At 38.3% G+C, this 24421-nt stretch overlaps 1 protein-coding gene across 2 annotated transcripts in view; it reads right to left on the bottom strand.

The window, feature by feature from the left end:
• Positions 1 to 13245: 13245 nt before the first annotated feature.
• The window catches only part of LOC139138502 (ubiquitin carboxyl-terminal hydrolase 24-like), an 84231-nt gene continuing 73055 nt past the window's right edge, over positions 13246 to 24421 (bottom strand). For both annotated transcript variants that reach the window (XM_070706903.1, XM_070706904.1), the window contains exons 49-51: positions 22810 to 22948; positions 16730 to 16884; positions 13246 to 16156 (exon numbers count right to left, since the gene is read on the bottom strand). In XM_070706903.1, coding sequence (XP_070563004.1) covers positions 15875 to 16156; positions 16730 to 16884; positions 22810 to 22948 — 576 coding nt within the window. In that variant the 3' untranslated portion in view covers positions 13246 to 15874. The remainder of the gene's footprint in view (positions 16157 to 16729; positions 16885 to 22809; positions 22949 to 24421) is intronic.

Raw genomic sequence — 24421 nt, 5'->3', positions numbered from 1 at the left:
GTGTGTATAAGGTGTTTGAAGCAGCCACAGCAATGCATTGTGGGAAAATCGGGAAAAGGTCTGTACGCCTACGTTTATATTTCGTGAGAGCGCCTGCCGTAAAATAATTTGCATATATTTTGTGTAGTAGACACCGAAAGTATGTTACATGGTTTCCTTTCCCTGTTCAGTCTATAAGGAAGGTGTAAGGCATGTTTTGTGGACTAATGATCTGACCAATAAGACTGACGTGTCACATAATAACATTTGTCAAAAATGAAACACAAAACAGAGCTGCTGTCCTTTTGACGGTCAATTCAGCAAGAAAGACTGGGCTGACATGGCAAGATCACGCTAAAGAATGAGAAGCTGGGCGGTCCAGATACCATGGTGACAGAGATTGGTTCACATAGACGATCAGTTGGAATCTGCAATCAGGGATTGATCAAAAGTATCATCACATTTTATCAGCGCTGGATTGATGGAGTCGTTAGATGTGACTATTACTGATGTGAAATGTTGCAATGGTTACAGTAATGGAACGCCTATCACTCAAGTCAGCTCAACGAATTATTGACAAGAATCAGCTTATTGTTATATTGCGGAGACAACATCGCTTTGAAACACAGTGACGCGCTAAAAAAGTGATTAAAACGTCAATATCTAGAGCACGGAGCCCTTGGCCGATATGAATAAATTTTGCATGTCATGGATTTTAAATACCACCTTCGTGCGTATGTATGTATGTATGTATGTATGTATGTATGTATGTATGTATGTATGTATGTATGTATGTATGTATGTATGTATGTATGTATGTATGTATGTATGTATGTATGTATGTATGTATGTATCTATCTATCTATCTATCTATCTATCTATCTATCTATCTATCTATCTATCTATCTATCTATCTAACTATCTATCTATCTATCTATCTATCTATCTATCTATCTATCTATCTATCTATCTATCTATCTATCTGTCTATCTATCTATATATCTATCTATCGATCGATCGATCTATCTATGCAACTGTGTACGTACGTACGCAAAACTGCATGTTTCTCTCTACCTTTATTTGCCCTCAAACAAACTCCTAAAAGGCTTTATTCATCAAAGACTGTGTGGTGCCCTTCCCGACTGCCTGCCAGGTAACGACAGAGATTATATTCTCCATATGGCTTAATCAAGAGCAAGCATAGTTGCTGAGTGCTATGATTTGGATTTATGAACAAAATACTCGCGCGATATCAGACATAATTATTATTGTTATATTATAAAATAATGATGACAGTCCTGACATGGTGTTAACACGGTTGAAACTGACGCACAGTAAAAACACGAATAACACATATATTTTAGGTATATGAAAATATATTTGTAAACATTTAAAGTACCTTGGATGAACTCGAAAATTAAAGTTGTGCTTTTAAAGATAGTGCTTCTCAGTACATCCATTGCGTAAAGGAAAACATAATTAAGAACACAAATCTAATTATAGTGATTCATTATCAATGCTTCATCCATTGATATTCCTTGAATCGTGCACTATATAAAAAAGGCAGTGGAGCATCAAATTACGGTAGAGCATCCTGTTCAGATATACAGCCTGTGCGAGCTATTGTGCAATCAACCGCGCAATAATACTTCAAGAGTCGACAGGGTCGTGCCGAAATACTCGTAGGGCATTAATCATCACTGTTCGGTCGTCCCAAGGTCAATGACCCTCGTTGAAATCATCATGTGACGTCATCAGACTCGAACCAATTTTATTATCTTCATTTTTAGCGTTCAAATAATACTATAAGGTGAAATTAAAAGAAGTTTTGGGGTTTCAATTAATATGCTTTCCAAAGTTGGGTAAGTAGGTCAGGATTTTTATTCTGCCATTTTTTTATTCTATAATTCATAAAGTTTGTAGTTCAGAACAATATAACGGCGAATGGTTCCTTTATAACACGAATCTGGATGGGATATTGTTGTTATATCACAAAGTAATCAACACGAAAGTATATGTGTGTTTTAATTCCATCAAAACTGAACTGACTCATCACGATTCTTCAGATGGAGTGATGAATGCTCGGAGATCTCGGTTACAACATATGGTTGCCTTTGATATGACGTCAGAATTTTTCAAAAAGAAAAACAAACACGATCAGTGCACAGTATGCATAGTGTTTAACTTTTGAAAGTATGTATTCAAGGCATTAATCAACTAGGTATTAATTATATGCGGTGTGTGTAAGGTCTTGGCTAACTTGTGACTATTATGCAGATGTATGTTGAGATACAATAACATATACATACGTTCTTTATATTGATAATTAAAATTTTGTTGCAAGACGAATATGGCTTGTGAAAATTGCATCTTTAGTTTTCACCATGCAGCTTTCTTGTTTCGTTTTTGGTAAGAGAAATCACTTCAATTATCGACTCTACAACGTCAAAATTGCCTCTGAGTCAATATAGGATGCGTTTAGTCGTTCAGGTGAGACTCGCCGTACACTTCCCAGTCATAAAACCATTGAACGTGTCTATTTTCTTTCTATGCAGACTGTCTTCGTAATAGTCGAAGTTCAGAGCCTTATTATACCGGTGTGTTCAGAATACGTGTTAAATATCCAGCCTTTGCTCAAATGCACGGAAAGAGTTTTCATAGACAATATAATCAGCATCGCCATTCGAACGCAAATATATTGCTGATAGCTCAGAAAATGAGAGGCGGGAGTTGGAAAAATAGACAAACTGCAGCTATAGTACATGATATAGAGTACATTACAAATAAAAAAGGAAACATAATAAACAAATACATGAATGAATGCATTCTCTGCTCTGTTTTCAATTGGCCTGTGCCGACTCCACTGTGTTCGATAAATTCACCGCATGACGTGGGATTTTCAAACTCTCAAAGAGGGCGGCAAATCGCGAACGGCAATCATACTTAAATTATTGTGTTTTAATCGTCCATCTCTTGTTTCAAGTATGGCGAACACATTGGCAATTTCCACAACGGCAGCGCGTTTCCTTTGAAGTAGCCGCTGACTGCCCTATTAGATCCGTTGAGATGTTAAAAAGACTGAAACTTGAATAATTGACTTAAATTATTCTGTATTACCATGCCATGTGAAGAGGAATGCTGTAATCTACAGTTCCCAATAAAGATTGGTTTTCAAGATTCAAGGTTCCTTCCAAATCAAACATTACAGCAATTGGAATGGCCACGTCGGGGTCATTTGATTATTTCGGAATCCCCGAAGTGTGTCGATTTAATCACCAGATGAGTGCGCCGATTGTCTGTAATTTACCCATTTAATTATTCACTGTAAATCCAGGCAACTTCCTAGAAGGAGCATGTTGAAATATAATAAAAACAGGGTCTAGAAATTGGAATCTGATGAATAAATGCGGTCTTTAAAATTCCACACGGACCATCTCACATTAGTTGGTTTGAAACCAATATTACGATACCATGTTCACATTTCAACTGCGAAAATTACTCTTGGGTGTTGGAATCAGGTATCTTCTCCTGACATTTTGTGAAAACAGCGCTAGCAGGGGACAGTTAGAATGGTGCGAATAAAATTGAGGCGGATATTAGTCGATTATTAGTTCCTTGGGTACCGCGCCAATTTTGTCATACAATTAAACTCATGTCGGTCATAGCACCTGGTGTCTGTCGTACTCTTTTGCGTGACCCCCTCCCTGATGAAAAATCGATGATTGGCTACCAATGATTACAGGTGACCGAATTCCTTAGAGGTGCTTTGTAATTTTGCGCAGCGGTCAATCTTTCGACTGGCTTGCCATTTTATCGAATCTAGATCCAAATCAAAGATAGTAATTTCCTCTTTCTGGTACCTTTTATTGGCGAATAATAAACTTCACAGACAAATTACAAAATTACTCTCCTTTTCCTGGGATTTGACATTCTGTTGCTGCTTAAAACCTCGTCTCATAAGTAAGCTTACAGCCCCATGGTTTTACAATGTAAGGTAGTTGGTGCCTCGAAATTGACATACTTCAATTTTTGTCAATTTTTTACCTAAGAAACATTAAGCCATTCCCTTTCGGAGACCACTTATAAAAATCAGGGCCACCATGCAAAAATTTATACCAGAGAAACAAGTAACCAAATATTTAAAGAAAGTGAAATTCAAAATGGGCGCCATCCCTGTGTTAACTCTATGGGGGAAATTAGATTTTAGATTTTCTCAAAAATAAGACGCTAAAGTCTTTATTTTCTCAATGAACTTCAAAATGAGTTCCTACAAGTGGTAAACTAAAATGTCTTGTAATAGTTTGAGTGTCCCATACCTGTCCTTATGGCTAGGCGCATTCTACCTTAATGTAGATAGTACAATGCGATACATTAACCTAGCTTGGCCGCGAGGATAGCTTTAAACGATCAACAAGGATTAGTTGACAAGCTCTACGGCCGAAAAAATTAAGTTTTTCCGTTCAATTGCCTTAGAGATGTAGGGCAGGTCAGTCGGTAACCATTTAACTTCATTTTAATGGGGTGCGACCAATCACAAACTAGCAAACTATTGCAAAAATCATGGTCGATTTTTAAAAATGGCAAAAAAAGCGTGAGCACGTTTCGGGCCGGAGGATAGGTCGAGTTGCCGGCTGGAAACACATATTTTTTATATGGCCAAATCGGTCGTTGGAACAGACAAACGGAACGAATTCAAATAAAAGAAATAACATGTATGGGTTTTAGTTTTATGTCCCCCGTAAAGTAGTTCTCATTAAATGTTCGATCGAAAGAGCTTTTTGTTGAGATGGTTTGTGCCATGCTTTACAAATCTGTACAAGCACTATAAATCTCTGTCTCCAGCTTTCTGTCTCCACCTTGAGGATTTCTCGTTCACATTTCTTATACAAGCTTGGGTTGAAACGAGTAAAAATTTCCACAATAAAACAATTTGCAGTAACTTTCGCCCCGTCAGCGTGAAATTGTAGGGTTTCCTGGTTGCTTGGGATATACACGACCTTCGATCAAAGTGCCAATCACAGTGGCCTTTTCGATGACATGTCTTTAAGCGTATTGTGTTTAATGAAGACCTTTACGTCATAATCTGTTTATTTCAACCCCTCACATAAACCAAAAGACAAACAACAGCAAACAGAGAAACAAATAATTAAACAGAGGAACGCACAAAATGAAAGACCAGATGTCGATTCAGTTGGTGCGGTTGATGGGCAGGATGGTGCCTGTGTTTCGGGACGTCTCGGAACCGTGATTCTGAAGGCATACAAAATTGTGACGTACAAATGTAAAGTGCTGCCTGATTTATGTTTCTATATGGTATGTATGCCCTGACACCATTAAGTCAACCTTGAAACACCCGACTGAACGCTAGTGTGATCATAGTAATGACTAACACATTTTCAATGTAAACACAGTTAAGTGAAATGTGGAATTAACAAAACGACACTCGCTTATTCGGCAGAAAATTTATCACGACAAAAGTAAATATCAACGGGAAAGCGTTTAGCTGTGCTAACTATAGATTGACTAAGATCAGCTTTCATATTTTTAGGAGAAGCCCACTTTAAATCCAGACATGTGAAGACCAGGTAAAACGGACCATATTATATTTGTTATCTAGTAGTGTGATATAGAAAGCCCCCCACTGACAGTCTGCGCATGGAGACCGTGACACGTTCCTGTCTGGAGCTAAAAGTACAATTCACCTTTGCCGTGTTCAGCACGTTCTAAATCGTGTTAATGGAATGGGATATTAATCCGGTTCACACCTATCTTCCATTTCATTTACTTTTCATTTACATTCTTAACAGTGTAAATTTTTCTATGGTTTTAAAATGCGGCTTGTTCGCGATGAAAGCGAGTAAATTCGACAATCGAGTACTGCCGTGAAATATTCAGTCGAAATCTCGGAACGATGTATCTAAATTCCCGCACTTCGACCTCGCGTTAGCGTCGGGTTGTCCCGAAGCATTAACGGATTATTGTAGCATCAAAAGCTAAAGTGGATAAAATCTTTGCGGTCTTGTAAAATCTTTTGTTATCTCCGCCGCTAGATTGCTTTGATTGAGGTTTTCATTTTGTCCAAGGAGATCGAATCGGCTCCTCATTGAGAAAGAACATTGTACAACCCATGTTAAGCGACCTACTTTCGTGAGTTCGCCAGGAATTGACGTGAAACATTTTGAATGACTGCGACAAAGATAGAAATATACCAAATAATTAAGGGAAAAATGACAAAAAGGTGAACAAACTTTGGGTTGCAATGCTTTTAGCGACGTCATTCATGTGATTCACAGCAGCTTATGTGATAGCTCATTAATTGGTTCAGTTGTTGATGCGAGTATACCAACTTAGACGTACAAAATAGTCTTCGCCATTGATGTTCAATTTTGCCTCAGGCCAGAAGAACGTTGTCACAATGCTACGAGCCTAATGTGAAATTCGCTATGGCATCTGCTGTTCTCTGGAGCGCGGTGGCGTTTAAAAGCGAAAAAATTCTATTGAATTGTTTAAATGTTTAAAGTCCCATTACTCTGCTGGAATTATCGATGCGCGCCAGCCTCAGATACAATTGCCATAATTTTGCGTTTATGGTGTGGGAAAGTCAATGCATGACCCATATTCCTCCTTATGTGCAGCGTGCTCGGAAACTTTTATCTGATTGGTCGATTGTCACTATACACAGCAACTTGAGGAGTCTATTTGTATTATGTTAATTATAACAGTAAGATTCACCCACCCAATTGGATAATAGCTTCCGCTGCACACCAGCCCCATATTTTCCTAAAACGGCGGTCTGTCTCTCTGTCTCTGTCTCTCTCTATCTGTCTCTCTCTGTCTCTCTGTCTCTCTGTTCCCTGTCTCTCTGTCTCTGTCTCTCTGTCTGTCTGTCCTCTCTCTCTCTCTCTTCTTGTCTGTCTCTCTCTCTCTCTCTCTCTCTCTCTCTCTCTTATGTAATTAGCAACTTTCAGGGGGGATAGGGGATAAAACTATTTCGTCTCTTCGCGTGAACAGACTCATTCTCACTCTCAAAGAAAATGTACGGAGGTAAATGGAGATAGGTCCTTGAGAACCATGACTGCAACTAAACATGGTGAATGTGAAGACACATGTACACATATATTGGGCAGGTGGAAAATTACCATTTCTTTATCTTTGATTTGTTATAGAGATAATAAACGATGTTTACTATATTATTTCTGAACGCTTGAATCTTGTCCACTAAAAATAACTGCGCCCTCATGTGCAGACCAACCCTTCCCTATAGGTATTTCAAAAATGTCGTCGACGCAAGTTTACGCAAGAATTCACGACTTTCCGGTGTTATCCCGGTTTGGACAACTGTAAATCTTATTTATATCACAAATCTTATTTCATTGAAATATGAAGCTCTTCAAAAATAAAGTAATAAAAATCTCCGATTTAATTTGTTATGGGTTTATTTCCGTAAGATAACAAAAAAAATTCACTGAAGATTGGAGTTTGGTAACTCAGGTCATCCGTAATTGATCTCGTGTCAGCTTATACCATTACTGGAGGATTAGGAGTGTGATTAATTTTTATGGAATATGATAAAAAAAATATGTATAATTCTTGTCATCATTCGAATGTGTTCGATATGGTCGAAATCTTCACGGTGATCGCAATTGGCACGTCTGCAATGCTATCCTGTGTGCACGTAAGTACATATAATGTTATAAGAAATAATGTACCAAACGGACGCCTCGAGCGAGCGTGTTCGCCGTCGATATTTCGGCCATTCCCGAGACACACCAAATCATGACAATATTATATACCATTTTTTTATTTCATGTTACATAAAAATTAATCACGCTTCCAATTTGTTTGCAATACTGTCATATACGAATAGCACGATTCACTTTAGTTCCTTACATCTCATCCTGAACAGACTTGCGCATAGTCTCATATCTGATAAAATTAGTAAAGACAAAACACAACAAGTTTTGTCGTATATAAACGTCATGGTTATCATACTTAGCAGTTCCCCAATCTTCTTGGGTATCGGATAAGGTCCATAGATAGGGGAAGAGGTAGCTGTTATGATATATACGTAGTTTTGAAATATTTCAATGTGATATTCAGCTGGTTGGTAACCAGCGGAGAACGGAGTCTTCAAAATCGGTACAAGAGTAAGCAAGGTTTCCGCCCCAATCTCGATGACTCTGAAATCTTGAGTAATTTGTTGTTTCTCTTGTTCCAAAATTTGCACAGTGACTCCAAATTTGTATTCTTGATTTTGAAAGAGAATGATTGAAATATTCTTTGAGGAAAGTTTGAGCAAAAGATTAAGTCTTTTACTTTCGAGGCGCTTACTACCTTAAGCCAATTTGAGCCGGCTCACAGACAGTTATATAAAGTCTCTCATCAACATGTAGCACATCTTGCCGACAGTCTAGTCGAGGGGACGAAATCTGCTCGAAGATGTGAATCTAGTATCAAATATTATAACACGCCACATGCTCATTCCGTGTCGCGATTCGCCAGAATACGTCACGTGACGAGAAAATAGATACGTCTAGTCCCCACCGGATCGACAAAAGTGACGTCAGAGGGTATTTTTTGAAAAGCTATTTCCCTAGGGAAATAGTTCTGACCAAATTTGGAAAAGTGCCCGGTCACGTGACCGTCACGGGCGGAGTGTCGTCTGCAGCTTTGCAACAATGGCGGGTGACTGGAACGTGATGTGCGTCCGGGATAGGTGACGACACATTCTCTAAAACAGATTTTCCAACATTCCAACAGCGTAGGAACTTGAACAGCTCATCGACGGAAAAGATTAAAGTGCAATTGAGGATGTCGCTAGGTATGCTTCGAATATTTTTTGAAAGAAAGTAGTACCACGTACAACTGAAACCGCTGTACATCGCTCAGTAAACTTGTCACAATGGATTGTTGCGAAGATCAAATATCATTAACAAAAACACATTAAAAACTATATAACATTACAACATGACCATGTGGTGTGTTATAAAACACCTATAGCCTGGTCTTTATTCGGGCTATAGCGCTCGTCTATTACCCCTCGTGGCCGTGTGTTACCAGAAACACATCGCTATACCCCTCGGCCTACGGCCTCGGGGAATAGCGATGTGTTTCCGGTAGCACACGCCCCCTCGGGGTAATAGACGGGCGCTATAGCCCTCATGACTAGGCAATAGGTGTTTACTAGTACCTAGTCCTTGTTCGAAATTATTGTATCATCAATGCTATGCGATCGGACAAAATTCCATCCTGGCCTTCGGTACTTCAGCATGCTTTAACGGGGAGAAAAAAAATGACTGCAAATATATCTACTTATATAAAAACCATTCGCATTTTATTTATTGCCCGTGGAAAGTCAATCAAGAAAATACATGAGCGCAATCAAATCTCATTATCACCACATTGTCCGTCAATTAAATACATACGAATTCATGTACACTTTAAAAACACCTAGAAATTCTATTACACACAATTAGACGTCATAGTCACACATATTCTAGGCTATCTAAAACCTACCACGTGTAGACGTTTCTATACGTAAAAAATTGCAGTTTTCAGAGTTTTGCGAAGGTATATTGCATAATGCAACTTTTACAGTATTGGGTACTGACAGTAGTTCATGTTCTGAAATATTGAGTATTATAACTAAAGTCCCTCTACTTCGCAGACATTTGTGGGCAGTACTGGCACTACTACGCCCCTTTTCTTGAAGTAAATTAAAAAAATGATAGAAGTCTGAAAGGTCTTTATGCAAATAGTTGCCATGGTTACTCTATTAGCCAAGGAGACTAAAGGCTTCCTAGCTTCCTGATGGCGAAAAGGATGGCTGAAATCTTACTTTCACAATATTTAATCATTATCGCAACACTGAAGTTTAAGATGTATTCCTGGGAAAACATAACCAAACAATTATGGCACACTGAAAATTACCACACAATGATTGTTTTCTCGTGTTTATCACGGTGAGGGCGCACTCGCTAAAATCTCATCTGCAACTCCTTACTTTTTTGCAAGCAAACATTTTATTTTTGCAATTTTACTGTAAATGCTTTTGCTTACAAAATTATAACATTACATTTCTAGACAAAATAGTACATATGATATATCAGATATTTGTACTGATTGACAAGACACATCTACTTTATTCTCACTTGAGTCGATATATTCAGTCAATGGTCGGTACAGAGGTGAGTTTGGACTTATCCACATGTGAGTGGGGGGAACAGGTAATCTGGGTAAACAATGGAAAATGATGAGCGTCCTCCTAACAAACACACTCATATTCTGTCAAGAATGTTGAAAACTATAAAATGGATAATGAGGGAGCGGTAGTCATTTTGGGAGAACAGACGCACACAATTGTTTGGGGTTGAATCACGGTTGAAACTGAATACTGCTGCACAATTCAAACTTTTAGCACCCTGCTGTGATTCGCACCAGCGCATCATATCTACAACTGTGATATAGACCATGTACATTAAATGCTTTCACTTGACTTTGCTTGTCAACAACAAACCACTTCATAGCATTGGCACTTGACAGAATTCGCACTGTTAAGCATATAAAGGAAGTGTCCAGCACAAAAAAACTTCACATTTGTCATTCACTCAATGACATACTTTGTTTCTGAATTTTTAGTGATCCATATGTTGGTGGATATCCCCTGAATGTTGTTGAAAAAAGCAGTGAAAATAGCAAACTCAAGGATTGAATGATACAACAACTGCCTATGTTTACCATCGAAATGTTTGTCACACACTTGTATAACTATCTACACACACCCTCTCTCCCAACCAACATAATGGGAACATTCAACAATTTGTGAAAATATCAATAATTAACCTGTCAATATCACTGTCTGTTTTTTTGGAATGAAAACATAGGGCCAAAGTCCCTGAAGCTACTATAGACATGGATACAAAATTAAGTATTTCCTGACTGTATGAAATTATCTCACTAAGGTCATCCTAGGGACTTGTAAACCAAATATTAAAGCTGTCTGACCAGCGGTTTTGAAAGAACAAGCAACTCAACAGTTGACAGAGCTCTGCTGTGTTATGTAGAGAATAACCTTTTGTGACACATGTATTGATGAAGAAGGTGGATATCTTTGATTAACATTGTAAGTGAGTTCTGTTGAATAAGTGGAGACTGTACATACTCAGAGAAAGCACACTAAAGAGACAAATGCTTGAAACTTAAGAAGCTCAAGGTCATCAAAAGCATTATAAGGAATCATGTAACTTTCATTGCACTGTTTACACAGATTGCATAATTGCTACAAATAGCACATGAGGAATCTTACAGCCCAGCTTTACCATAAAAACCCTATCACTTTGACCACTCTTTTAATTGACCACTCTATTTTTTTCCTCAAAAAGTAATTTTATTTTATCCTTACCAAGTCAACCATAAATGGAAATTAGAACTTTCTCTATCTCTATCTCTATCTCTATTGACTGTTTTGAGCAATTTCTTTTAGATAACATACAGGGCACAATAAATGACGGTTCAGAATATGTCAAAGTTGGGATTCAGGAAAGTTGCCTTTACATGTTTTAATCCTCCAAGATGGTTAGCATTTCACTATGAACTGTCAAAAAAAGTTGAACTTTCTGATAATTCTACACTAAAATTATTTTGGCTTTGATGATTTCCTAATTAATTCAATTATTTAAAATCATATTAATTATTTTTTTCTGGGTGAATTGATAGGGTTTATACAGTACAAGAATTACATACGATGTAAGTCAAATTTTGACCAAAAATGACAAAAAATTCCTTAAAAATACACGTTTGCATATTTCATCACAATTTGAACAAATCTAAGTTGGGTTACCCCTAGGGACCTGTATACCAAATAACAAAGCTGTCTGACCAGCGGTTATGAAGAAGAAGATTTTTTACCAAAAACACCTTTTTTGGCATTAATTTGCCTATTTTCAACAATATCAAAAAATCAAAAAAAATTGTTTCTCAAAATCATATTTTTCATCTACACAACAAATATCAAATCAGTAAGTACTGCAGTTCTCAAGATATTTGAGTGGACGGACGCCTCACAAACGGACATACATACATACATACATACATACAGACTGACGCCGGACGCCGGACGGATACCCATCCCAATAGCTTCTATAGACTATAGTCTATAGTAGCTAAAAAAAATGCACTTCACAGAAATCACACACTCTTTTGCAATTATCTTCATTTCAAGTAAATTATTACTGGAACACAGGCATCTTGAGCAGCCAGTGTTTAACACCAAGGATTCATCAAAGAAAGGACACAAGCAGAGGACCATCTTCTAAAACGCTTCTCAAAACCAATCACTTGACCTAGACTATTTGCCAATTCTTCGAAATAACCGTGGTTCATTGTGCTTGTATTGTGTACAGGTTTTGCAGCAAAGTAAAGGATTCTATAGCCATGATGTCACTGATGAGCTGGATAGAGAACTGCCTTATCACTTGCCAGTGTTAATGTACCAGTGAAAAAACATACACAACACTGTATTTAGATCTTCTATCAAAATGCATTGAAGGAGAGGAAGGGTGGAGAGAAAAACACTCTTTACAAAAAATTGCACCTAGTGTTGAAACGGGAGAATTTTTTTTACTGTACTGGACTTATAATATAGACTTGATGTGTGCAATATTGAAAAATATGTACTCGTTGTTTTGCTACGTTGTCGATATTTTGCGGAATTTATGACTGACAGAAGATGGTTTATCAGAGAACCCTGTGAAGTACATCAACATTGAAACCCTTGCATGTTGCATGGCTATACACACACACAATGCAGTCACACGCACAAAGTACTAGTTTACATTTATAAATACATACAAACATTACACACATTCACCTACACATACATCCCAATGAATAAACACATACATACATACTTTTCCCGCACGTAGAAATGCACACACACACACACACACACACACACACACACACACACACACACATACACATTCAACACTGACCTTTAGCATCTGCAAGTTTACAGTATACTACACAATAGAAATAATGGTTTTGTTTACTGCAGTACTGTTATGTTGTTTTAGTTGGACACTTTACATCACAGAAAACTACGAAAAATGCAAGGAAACAAAACACTGGTTCGGTTCATAGAGAGATACAGTCTATACATGTAATAAAAATCAAATCTCCATGAAAATTCTGTTTTGGTTTGATGGTGCACTAGAAGTGTGCACTTGCCCCTCGTATTTAAAGAATGAAATGCCAGCGATTGTAAGATCTGTTATAAAAAGATTTCTCTTATAATTGTCATTAATCAATAAAAAACAATTACATTGACCACATACACACGGGTAAGGTTTTACATTTAAAAAAAAATAAATAATCACCAAACTTTCGCCGCAGCTAGGGAGTCATTTGATCATGGGTTCAGCACTTTCCCAGTAAGCTTTGTGGAGTTACACATCAATTCAAAGTAAAATCATAACATATCCCTGTAAGATTTCCCCCAGCCCACACAATAAGGTGTACCTGAAGAACATTCAAATTCATCTTCATTATGAAAATAGTCAAGATTCTTAGGGGGCCTCTCAAGCTTTACCAAGCAACTTGACCCTCTAGGATCATGCTTATTTGTTGAATTTTTCTTGTCCTATTTTAAAAAAACGGCATACATTTGAAAGACTTTTGACAACATTGGCCCGGGCACTCCAATCACATTTCAAAATTGGCCAAACCCATCCTACTGGCAATGCTTTCATGCAACATTTTAACCCTTTCAGCACGATGGTTTGGTCCAAACCTGATTGTTATCAATGGTGACTGTGGACCTGTTTAAAGAAAATTGGGGGGTAAACATGGTAAAAATAGCAATAATTTTTCCACCGTCCTCCTTTCCCCTGCTTTTTCACATTTCACAGCTCAATTCAGAGCCAGTATGATCGGACCAAGCGATTCTGCTTATCACAACACTGGTTATAAAAAAGGGAAAATAGTACAATTACACATGACAAGACACATAAAGATGTGGTCCCCTCCATAGCATATAACATCCAGTACTGAATAGGAAAAGTTGAAAGGGACAAAGATGAGTTAAAAATCCATGGCTAATATGACTGGCCACTTTCCAGAAGCAACATAAGTTTACCATGGTGATATTCCAGGTTCAACAATGAGGGCAGCTTTTAGAATTCACATGCATATTATTATTGATTTAAGTTTGGCCTGGGTTCAAATACTGTAATCAAATTGTCTCAAATGGGAAATAGATGGTATTGTTGTATTAGTTGCAAAAGTGTAAAGACTAAAAATAGTAATTTTTTGGCAACATGAAAGCAACCACTATATCCGTTCTTGCTGATTTTTGGCGAAGACCACTTTTACCTCCAAATAATTTCTTTTTAGTGATTGAAAAGAAAACGTTTCATACATTATGAAATACCTGTGACTCTACTTATTTTCCCGCTACTTTGAGTTGTACATGCAACGCTGGTGGTACATTTTCAGTCAATGGTTGGTACAGTTTTGGGTTGTAATCTGTACATAGCTACTGTGGCGGACGTCAAGTCTGAAATCACACAGTGATGTCACACGAGGAGGATCAATGTCTTTCGAGTGAAATATTTGAGTCACCTTGTGTGGAACATATCTGATCAAAATACAAAACAATAATTGATCACCAGCTTAATATGTGAAGACATTTCACTCACGACTTAAACTATCCTGCAGTAGCATATTTGCATAATTTTGAATGGACCGATCCACTAGTGGGAGGGTGGAGTGGCATGCACACATAATTTTGAATGACCTATCCATTTGTGGGAGGGTGGAGTCTGAACACAACGAAAACAGTTGGAATTAAAGTCTGTTGGCAAAATTATGCAGTGGAAAAACTTCACATACAGTCTACAAGGAGTAGTAATGTCCTTGACTTTCAAGTAAAAGAGCTTCAAGTTCACATTTTCCTGAAAAATTTCTCACTCACGTATCATGATAAATGGTATATTTTCAAAAGTGTCATTTCCTTGATCACATGATTACCACTTAATTCGTATAAATTGCCTCGCCTGATTATCTTATTCCGTCCAGCTTGTAAGACACCATTTGCCAATAACCCGTCTCGTGCCTTCCGTTATGCAAATTTTATCATGATCATGAAGGGAAAGTAACCAGTTTCCTGACAAGCGACAAATTCTGGATGGACTTCGAACTATCAGTACTCAGAATTCATCTTATTGCAACTATGTTACGGGGAGCATATAAAAGTTAAAAACTGTCGTCTTCAAAAAATTGCAAAACAATGAAATCGTTGACACCAAAACAAAACTCACTATCAATCTTGCAAATTACCTAAGGTTAAAGGTCACAAGGTTTACAAAAAAGGTCTGTACAATGTCAACAGGAAATTATTTACTTCTGCATTTCAGTTTTTTCACTAGATAAAAACAGAGACAGAGACATTCTAACCATATCTGCTTTTTCACTATGATTTGTTACAAATACACAAAGAGATCACCATCATTTATAAAAATTATCATTTTCACAGCATGCTTTTTTTTCTTTCCACTTCTAAACAAGGCAAATATTTTATCATTTGTGTTGACATAATATTACAATATAATTACACCTCTAAAAATTTGCATGAGACTTTCCCACCATCTGTCATTCACAGTATGCACACAGTTGAGCCGGTGTGATCCAATTAGCAGTCCCTATGCAAAGCAGGGGGACACCATCCATCGTGGCTCGATTTGAAATCTAGAAATTCACAACACAGTTGTGCACAAAATTTTTTTTTTAAAAAGTTGCTGATCAATCCTGGGTGAAGACAACATCACACGGTGAGGTCCAAAGTGCAAAATGTACACATGAATCAAGGTTTCAGTGTCTGGAGCACACAGGCTTTGGATCACGAGTCGATATCGTCAAGATCCCCTATACTCTCGTTATTGGTATCGTTTTGAACTTCCGTGTCCACATCGTCATCAATCTGCGTGTCCTCCGTCCCGTTCTCTTCCATGGTTGAGTCCGGCATGGTTCCCGCTGCTGCGTTTTCCTGTGATTCCAGCTCCGTCAGAAGTGCCGTTGCCTCGGCCAGGGTGTCCTGGGCACTCACCGTTCTCTGGAAGGATTTCCCGGACGCGGACTCGTTAGACGCCGATGAGTGGGGGCTCCAGTAGTATTCAGTCATCTGGGTGAACATCACGGGAGAGAAACTCAAAAGTTAACATCTTAGAGGATTGCTTTTATGCTTTCAATCATAACAATTAAGTTTTGAGTCAAATTTTGAGCTTGCAGTGAAAATACAGTCACATACACATCATACACATTTTCTTCTAAATACCACACATGATATGACATGAAAAGATGGTCATAAATGGTAAAAGTTCTGCACAGCATAAATGTGCAGAAAGTGATTTTTTGCAGCCATTCTGCGATTGCAACAAAATCTTCACACTGATGGAAGCTAAAACTTGAGTAAAGTTCTGTGAAATAAGGTCGCTGATTCTACTGGCTCTAAAATACGCAAAATATTTAAATGATCAAAAAGATAAGTGCTTACATGAAGAGAAATCTGTATGACCATAACCTGACCTGATATGACATGACACAACAAAACAAACAAGAAACTGATGTACAAAACATCACTTTAAATTTAGGCTGTCCAAAATTTGACTTTTCACTCAAATTTTAACATTCTCAGTTATCTCTCCAGTTCAGCACAAGTTTTCGCACCTCAAACTTAGAAATGAGAGCGATTTACCTTCTTCTTCAGCCAGTTCACCGCCCACTGCCACCTTGACGACGCGGCCATCAGATACTCCTTGGCAACAGTGCATCGGTTGGCCAGGTTGACCAGGAATTTGATGCACTGGTAGGCTCTTCTGCTGTCATTCACATTGCTGGAACGTATGATTGCTGTGTATATATGCATGGGGAGAAACAACAAGACAGATTGCATTTAAGCAGAATGTACAAAACACTGGATGTATCATATTGGCTGTCAGGAAGGAAATGGGAGCACAGTTGTTAAGATATGGAGTAAACATCTACAAGTTATCTGCTAATAAGAGCCTCTCTGTAGACTGAAAAACCTGTTCTGAAATACTTTTCTGATCAAGAAAGTCACGTAATGTATTGTTACGATATGCTGTGTCTGAATCCCTTGTCAGAGAGACCTGGAGAAAGCACTGCAACAGTAACTTTTACAATATTTGTCATAATGAGGCTATTAATGGTGCCCACAAGCATTCAATAGCAAATACAGAACCGGGGGGGGGGGGAAACATTAACAAATTAAGCACTAATAATCACCAAGCAAAGCTTAATGATTATTTTTTGCTAAATTCCCTGTAGAGGAATTATACATGTATTCACTATCAGCTACCCCTTGCTTGCTGTTTATAACCTCTTTTTACTAATGACTGGAGTAAAGTTTATGTGCCAAGAAAGAAAGAATGAGGTAATGAGCTATTTCATATTATGAGTATAGTGCGCTGCAAATAAATATGATAATGAACAACGCCCCCACCACTGTTTCTAGACACTTACATATTGCTTGTGGACAATAATAATATTGACCACAGGCCTAGGCTTGTCAAAAGAGTGCTAAATTTCTTGTTATTTCACTTTCATAAATTTCAGCTTGGCTTGAAGTGTTTTTTTATTTCTGGGTAAATTTGGTCGTCCAACTAAGCCTTAATGACAAGATTGGCAAACTACAACACAGTATCAGTAATTTCATGGAAGTAAGTACGCGCCTTGAGGACAGATATGCGGACTCTCAGTCTTCCACAAGATTTTTCTTGCTCTTTGCACTATGCCATGTTTAACCCTTTGAACACTGTAATAGCGCTGATCGCAAATGACGTCACTGTTCTCTCTCATTAATATGCATAAATAAACATTTGTCCGCATTTTCCGCATAAACGACGAAAATAAAACCTGCGAGAGTTAGAAAGGCTATTTAGCGCCACACTTATTCGTATGAATTGATGACTGAAACTACAAGCTGCGACAACAGCCGCGCATACAACGACAAAATTTGTCCGAATTTCAGCTTATTTGTCCGAAAGTCGCGAGCGTGCAGCTATATTTAGTAACAAACCCGAAATCGCGATCAACGCTATTTCCCCCCCCCCCCAAAAAAAAACATCAAGGCAACATTTTATCAATTTTTATAAATTCTTCTGTAATTTTTTCCATGATTTTGGATCAAATGAACATAAATTTTTACAGGCTGCACTTTTGGCCGACATTTTGGGAAAAATCTGAAAAAAATTGACTAGATGTGAAAGAAATTGTTGGCGTTGTATAGTATAAATGCAATAAAAATCAACTTTGGCACTCAAAGGGTTAAACCCTACGAGGGAAACTCAAATAGCACCATTTTAACCCAGAAACAAGACAATAACAAGGCTTCAAAAATCTGTGGAATAAATGAAGTTTTTATTATCTTGCTTTTTCATTAAACACTACCATCTGCTTTTTTTCCTGAGATAACATTTCAAAAGGGTACATTGTATAATTTCAAAATGTATCAGGGCTTGACAATTTTTTTTCCAGTTCACTTGTCCGTCGGACAAGTGGATTTTTAATTTCACTTGTCCTCTCAAAAATTTTACTTGTCCTCCATTTGTAATAATCAAGACCAAAATACTTGCGACGAATTCCGTAGCAGCTTTCAGGGCTTTCTTATTTTGGTAATTTTCGCCGATGTTGACGCCGATTTTTCTCAAAAGTTTACATTGAAGTAGGCCTGCGTACGGTCTGTGTGTTCCCGGCGTTATACGGCCTCCACCACAAGAGGCGGTATAACGCCGGGAACACACAGATCTGTACGCAGGGCTTACATTAAATTTGAAGGTACATATCATACATCGGCTTCCTGTGTTTGGCAAGCATAAATGCCGTCGTAAAAAGATTGGTCAGTTTCTGTCGCTGGTCGTCGTCATTCGGTTCACGCATTGCGAGTGCATGCGATTGGGGTGTTGGCAAGTGAATCCGTATCGGGCTCAGTGGAACCCACAAAATTTCCACAATCATTGTCCCCGTCACGATCTCATCTGCGATGCGCCAAACAGTCCAAATGCGGTTGACTAAACTCGTGAGACCTTATCGATTCAATGCGAAACATGTCGCATCCGTCAAGAAAAGCATTTCGCTTGGTTTGGCCATGGAGGTAGTCTCTTCCTACCTCCATGGTTTGGCAATGATGGGGTATTTGAGACACGACGTACAGAACATTTTGGAACCGTCATATTTCAACCAAGGCTACTGTGCTTTCCATTTCGGCAGATAACATCTACGGCGTTTTTCCTCATCAAAACGCTTATGTTTAGATCTTTTGTCAGAAACATCGTTCTAATCATCACATCGAGTCGTCGATTCTCAGACGATCCCACTCACGCTGGCCCTCGTGGCGCTGTCGTAAATCATTGCAACGTCGTTTCTCAGAGTTACACAATGCCCATCGTCGTAAACTACGCGCCTCTTTACGGCAACAGCTTTGCTTGGTTTTTGCGGAGGTCTGCGCAACTGCGGAGCGGAAATTACGCTCTGGCTCGCGAAAATGCACAATGCCTTGTTTGCGTTAGTGGAAATATTACCGTAAAATACTCATATTTACAGCGATCACTCCACAAACTATCTGCCAACAATGTTCGTCTACTTCGCGAGGCTGCATAAATGATTTTGAAGTACTGCACGGTCGATCGCCGATAAGCAATATGATTGGGTTTTGCAAATTTTTACCTAATTTGTTGGGGCGGAGCAGTCAGCATACAACAAAGAAATGCTGTTTACGCCAAATTTTAAGCGACTTTTTAATTGGACGATGAAACAATTTCATGTCGATCATCGAAAAATTGCAACATTGTGTGAGTCGGCAAGTGAATCGCAGAAGAACGTCACAATTGTATCTAAAAAAGTCAGTGATTGACATTTATTTTGTGTGAACGACAACGCAAATCGGGCGACACATGCACAAACCGCAACTTGGGTTCGCGTTGATTGCGCCAGAAGTTGTATAAACAACTTGTCCGGCGGGCGACCAGATTTTATTTTTGACTTGCCCGAACGTAAATTTCACTTGTCCCGGGCGTCGGGCGATAGGAATTGTCAAGCCCTGTGTATGTGCCATTTGGAATTCAAAGTATTGTAAGTTTTTATACATTCTTGTTTCCTTAATCAAAAACTTTGCATAGAAATCCCAAATTTTTAGTTTCCTTTTGGGTTTAAAGTTTCCTTAGGGAAGTTTAAGCAAAAAATTTAAGACTTTCTGTCTTTGATGTGCTAGTCAGAATGGATATACAAGGATAATTGCTTTGGGCAACTGCCATCCTCTGACAAGTGCGCATTGATATACAGTGGGGAATCAGAACTTTACTAACATACAACAACTGCAATAAGGTGAACGTGGTTGTAGCAAAGACAGCATGCGTCATGTGTAAGGTTTTTCTCAGATCATGCAAGAATTGTTATTGCAGTAATTCATCAACACCATAAATTTTTATGCTATGATATATGATAACTGCATTTTGTCGATCAGAGCTACATTTTCTTTTCGAAGGCGGTGAAAGGTGCTGCCCTCACAGGCATCAAAAAGCTCAAGCTTTTCAATACGGGACACTGGTTCTGGAGTCACATGTCATAAGGATTGGTAAATCTGCTCATAGCATCTGACACACGTGTAGTTTCATTACCCTGTGTCAATCATAGATGCGATGGCATGACCTCATTCTGTTTCAACCCATCCAATTCCTGCTCAATCATTCAATTAAAGATGCCTTGTTCTTAAAAGTCTAATTCAGGGAGCGATTATTTCTGCGGAAGTAAGTGAACAAATTGATGCGAGACCACCCAATGAAGATGAACCAAACTAATACTGGAACAACGCCATTATTACGTTAGATTTTAATGACCCATGACTACCTTCTATGATGTCAGAAACTTCCAGTGCCATATTGGATTCCTCGATATCTTGAGTGGTGCCCTATTCCAGACTGATCTTACATGTGTTCACAGTATATTTGGTACAGTACTTTTAGTACACCGTTGGACTCAAGGGCTCAAAGTTACAATCCTCTCTTTAGTGAAAACTTGCGACAAAACCCTTGCACAACAAAGGCAGTCTATGAACCTTGCTTCTCAAAATGTGTCACGTTATAGAATGAAATGAATTCCCACAGTGCTGCCCATGACCCACCTACACAAAAAAATCAATGCTCACTTGGGGAAGAACAAATGACGCCAACGGATGGCCTGACAGTGTCAACAAAACTGTGTCACAGCCAATTATATTGCTTGTACTTAAAACAGTAACACTTGACACCGCATTCACATTGTTCAACATAGTCATTTTCTCCCCTTACATATACCATGTATACAAAAGAAGTTTTGAGTTTCCCTGACTCGTGTACAGTAACAATTTTCACTGTGACAAATGAAGATCTAAATGCACCTTGTACACAATCAAGGTAAATTGTGCCTGTTCAACAGATATTTGGACTCACAAATTCTACAATACTTCGCTTGCACACTGCTTGCCCGGATTCATTTCAAAGCTGTTTGAAGTTTTCACCATCTTGCTTGTAGTGAAATCATAAAGTTAACATAAATGGACAGCCATTTTGATTTTAAAATAATATCACAATTTGTTTTCTCAAGCCCAACATTTCAATGAGTGCCACCTGATGTTCAGTCATGATTTTCAAACGGAGTGGTTTAAAGTACTACAATGACTGCAACTCAACCATCCTGGATTACTCATAGGAAACATCAATAAAATGGCGAATGACAACAAAGATTGCGAGAGCCGATACCACATCTAGTTGTACTTGAAACAACTGTAATACACACACATGCATGGAAGCATCCCGCTTTGAAAGATACATGCTGTGTAAGCTAAACATAAAACGGATGGCTCCTTTGTGCATGCATTTATGACATAGCAACTCTAATCAGTTATAACACTCGTTCACAGTGCAACTAGATGCCGTCTCATCTCTTGCAATCTCTGTTGTCTTTGACCAATTTTTTTTGGTTCTGATCAGTAATTTGCAGTCACTGTGGCCGAGCTGCAGACATTGTAGTACCTTCAGAAAAGTTTGAGCAATAGTTTAAATCTTTCAGTTTCCAGGTGCATACCACCCTAAACACTGATAAAATTCTCTTAAATTTCTCCCAACAAAAAAAAATCGCCTCAATGTTCACACTATGTATGTTTGTAATGGCATGGTACTATTACAGCACAAATTTCTCTTATCACAGGATACTTTGCATTTTTCTGCGCACAACTTTTAGTCGCCCCAATAACCTGGCAGTATAAAGACCATATTACAAATCAACATGGTCCTAGGTGGTATGTTTCTATTTGTTTATCATAAAAGGCACCCTAGCACAAGTCGATTACTGCCACTCTGTCATTGGATGAGTATTTCAATGAACTTAAAACCTTTTTATTCAGAACTATTCTGCATAGCTGTCTGCAAAACCGCTCGAAGCTTATAAAAATCTGTTATCTCTTCCCACAAACAATCATCATTCAAAGTGAGGGATAAGAATGAAAAGGCGCCTAAGACATCACTATCAAAATTGATAAAGTTCCTGTCAATTTCTTTACACAGAAGAATTACGTGATCACTCAAGGCATTTTCCTTGTACAAAGATCAAATGGAATTGTGGGTAATCTCAAAAACCTGTGATGATCCCCCTGCCTTGCCAATCTCCATTTTGGCTAGTTATTAAGACATTTTTAGAAAACTGATATTATACTGACTCAATAGAAATAAAATATGTGGGGTAAAATGTTTTTTAAACAGTTTTGTATTGAAGTTGACTTACATAAGAGGCCGTCGTTGTTGGTACCATCTATTGTCCATTTCAACCTTGTCAATTGCAGGGGATCATCCAATAGGAGCAGCTCTAGCAATAATCCCAGGACGCTCTTCAGTTCATTGGCTGGAACAACATTGACTTGGGACTGAAACAAAATACACAATCCAAGTGATGAATTAACATGACAGCAGCATCAAATCTCTAGATACAGACGAGGAGGAGGCACCATGGGGAGTGGTTAGGGTACCGGACTCACTGTCAGAGGATGGTGAGTTCGAGAACCGGTAGGTTCAGAGCAACGGACTCATTGTTGGAGGATGGTGAGTTCAAGACTCTAGCGCGGTGTTGTGCCATGAGCAAGGCACTTTTAATACTCCTCATTGCTCCACTGGGTAGTGGGTAATGTGCAGCTCATCCTGGAATTGGGTGTTCGCCTCTTGGATGATGGATTGAATAAAAAAAAGTTAGTACATTCACAGTCACACTTTCTCTGTGACATTGACACTGATGTACATCAGGATAATGGAAATGTTTTCTTAGACAAATTAAGTCAAAAATCACAGTGGATTGGCTCAATGCAGCAATGTGTATACCATGTAGGGCTGTGTCGACTGAATATTATGGTATGTATCCATTTGTACTTGAACAATGAAATCTTGGTGATTTAATGAAACAAACACTGCTAATCACGACTGGGTTTGTTACTACATACATCATTGCAGACATGACACATGCTGCTCCTGGTAGAACTTGGGACAAATGTGGTCTGTTTTGAGCCATGGTTACATCTTCACTTTGTAACCCAAATCCCCCATCAAGCAATGTTGAATAAGCAATTCCTGACAGTCTTGTCAAAAAGTTGTAAATTATATGATGGAGCTGTGATATCATTAGGAATCCACCCTTTTGCTTGTTTGGTTACGAAGTCAGCTTTATGAAATACCGGTGTTATGCTCCGACCAATGGGAAAAATCATGGTGTTAAATATATTATCTATCCTTCACCCAGTCAACTTAAAAAAATTATTATTTCAGGCAGACAAGCAACCTTAATGAAATTGAGTATGCCTTTTTATAATAACAACAACAATACTCTCTTTTCACCAGAAAAATATTACTATTTCACAACATCAAAAACTGACCATGACAGAATATTACATCCATGGATGAGGGAATTTTTGGATAGTGACAAAAAGATCTGATGAGGACTGGAAAGGTTGCTTTTCAAGAACTAGTCTAGACCCTTGCCCCTGCAAATCAGAATAAACAAACTAAAGAGTGAAAGAAAATAAGTAAAAACACCATAAAATTTCACAGAATGAAAATATAAATGCATGATGGGGTGAGGCAACGTGCTTAGAACTGCAGAGTCATTGATAATTGGGTCAGTACTCCTGACCATTGAGCAACTGGCCTTACGTGTGTTACAGGTAAATGCCTCTGACCTTTCATTGTGTAAACATTGACGTACAAAGAACGGAAGGAGAGTGAGAAGCAAGACTATAAAGTGGACACTGAGGGGGCAAGTGAATGTCCCTAAGGAAGACATCATGCATTGTATGATTTCCTCTCATCTCGCAGATGGTCATTCACCTTTCAGATCATTATAGTATTTTTTT

This window comes from Ptychodera flava, chromosome 8, assembly GCF_041260155.1.
Source record: "Ptychodera flava strain L36383 chromosome 8, AS_Pfla_20210202, whole genome shotgun sequence".
Lineage (NCBI taxonomy): Eukaryota > Metazoa > Hemichordata > Enteropneusta > Ptychoderidae > Ptychodera > Ptychodera flava.
This window is presented reverse-complemented; position numbering and strand designations above follow the sequence as displayed.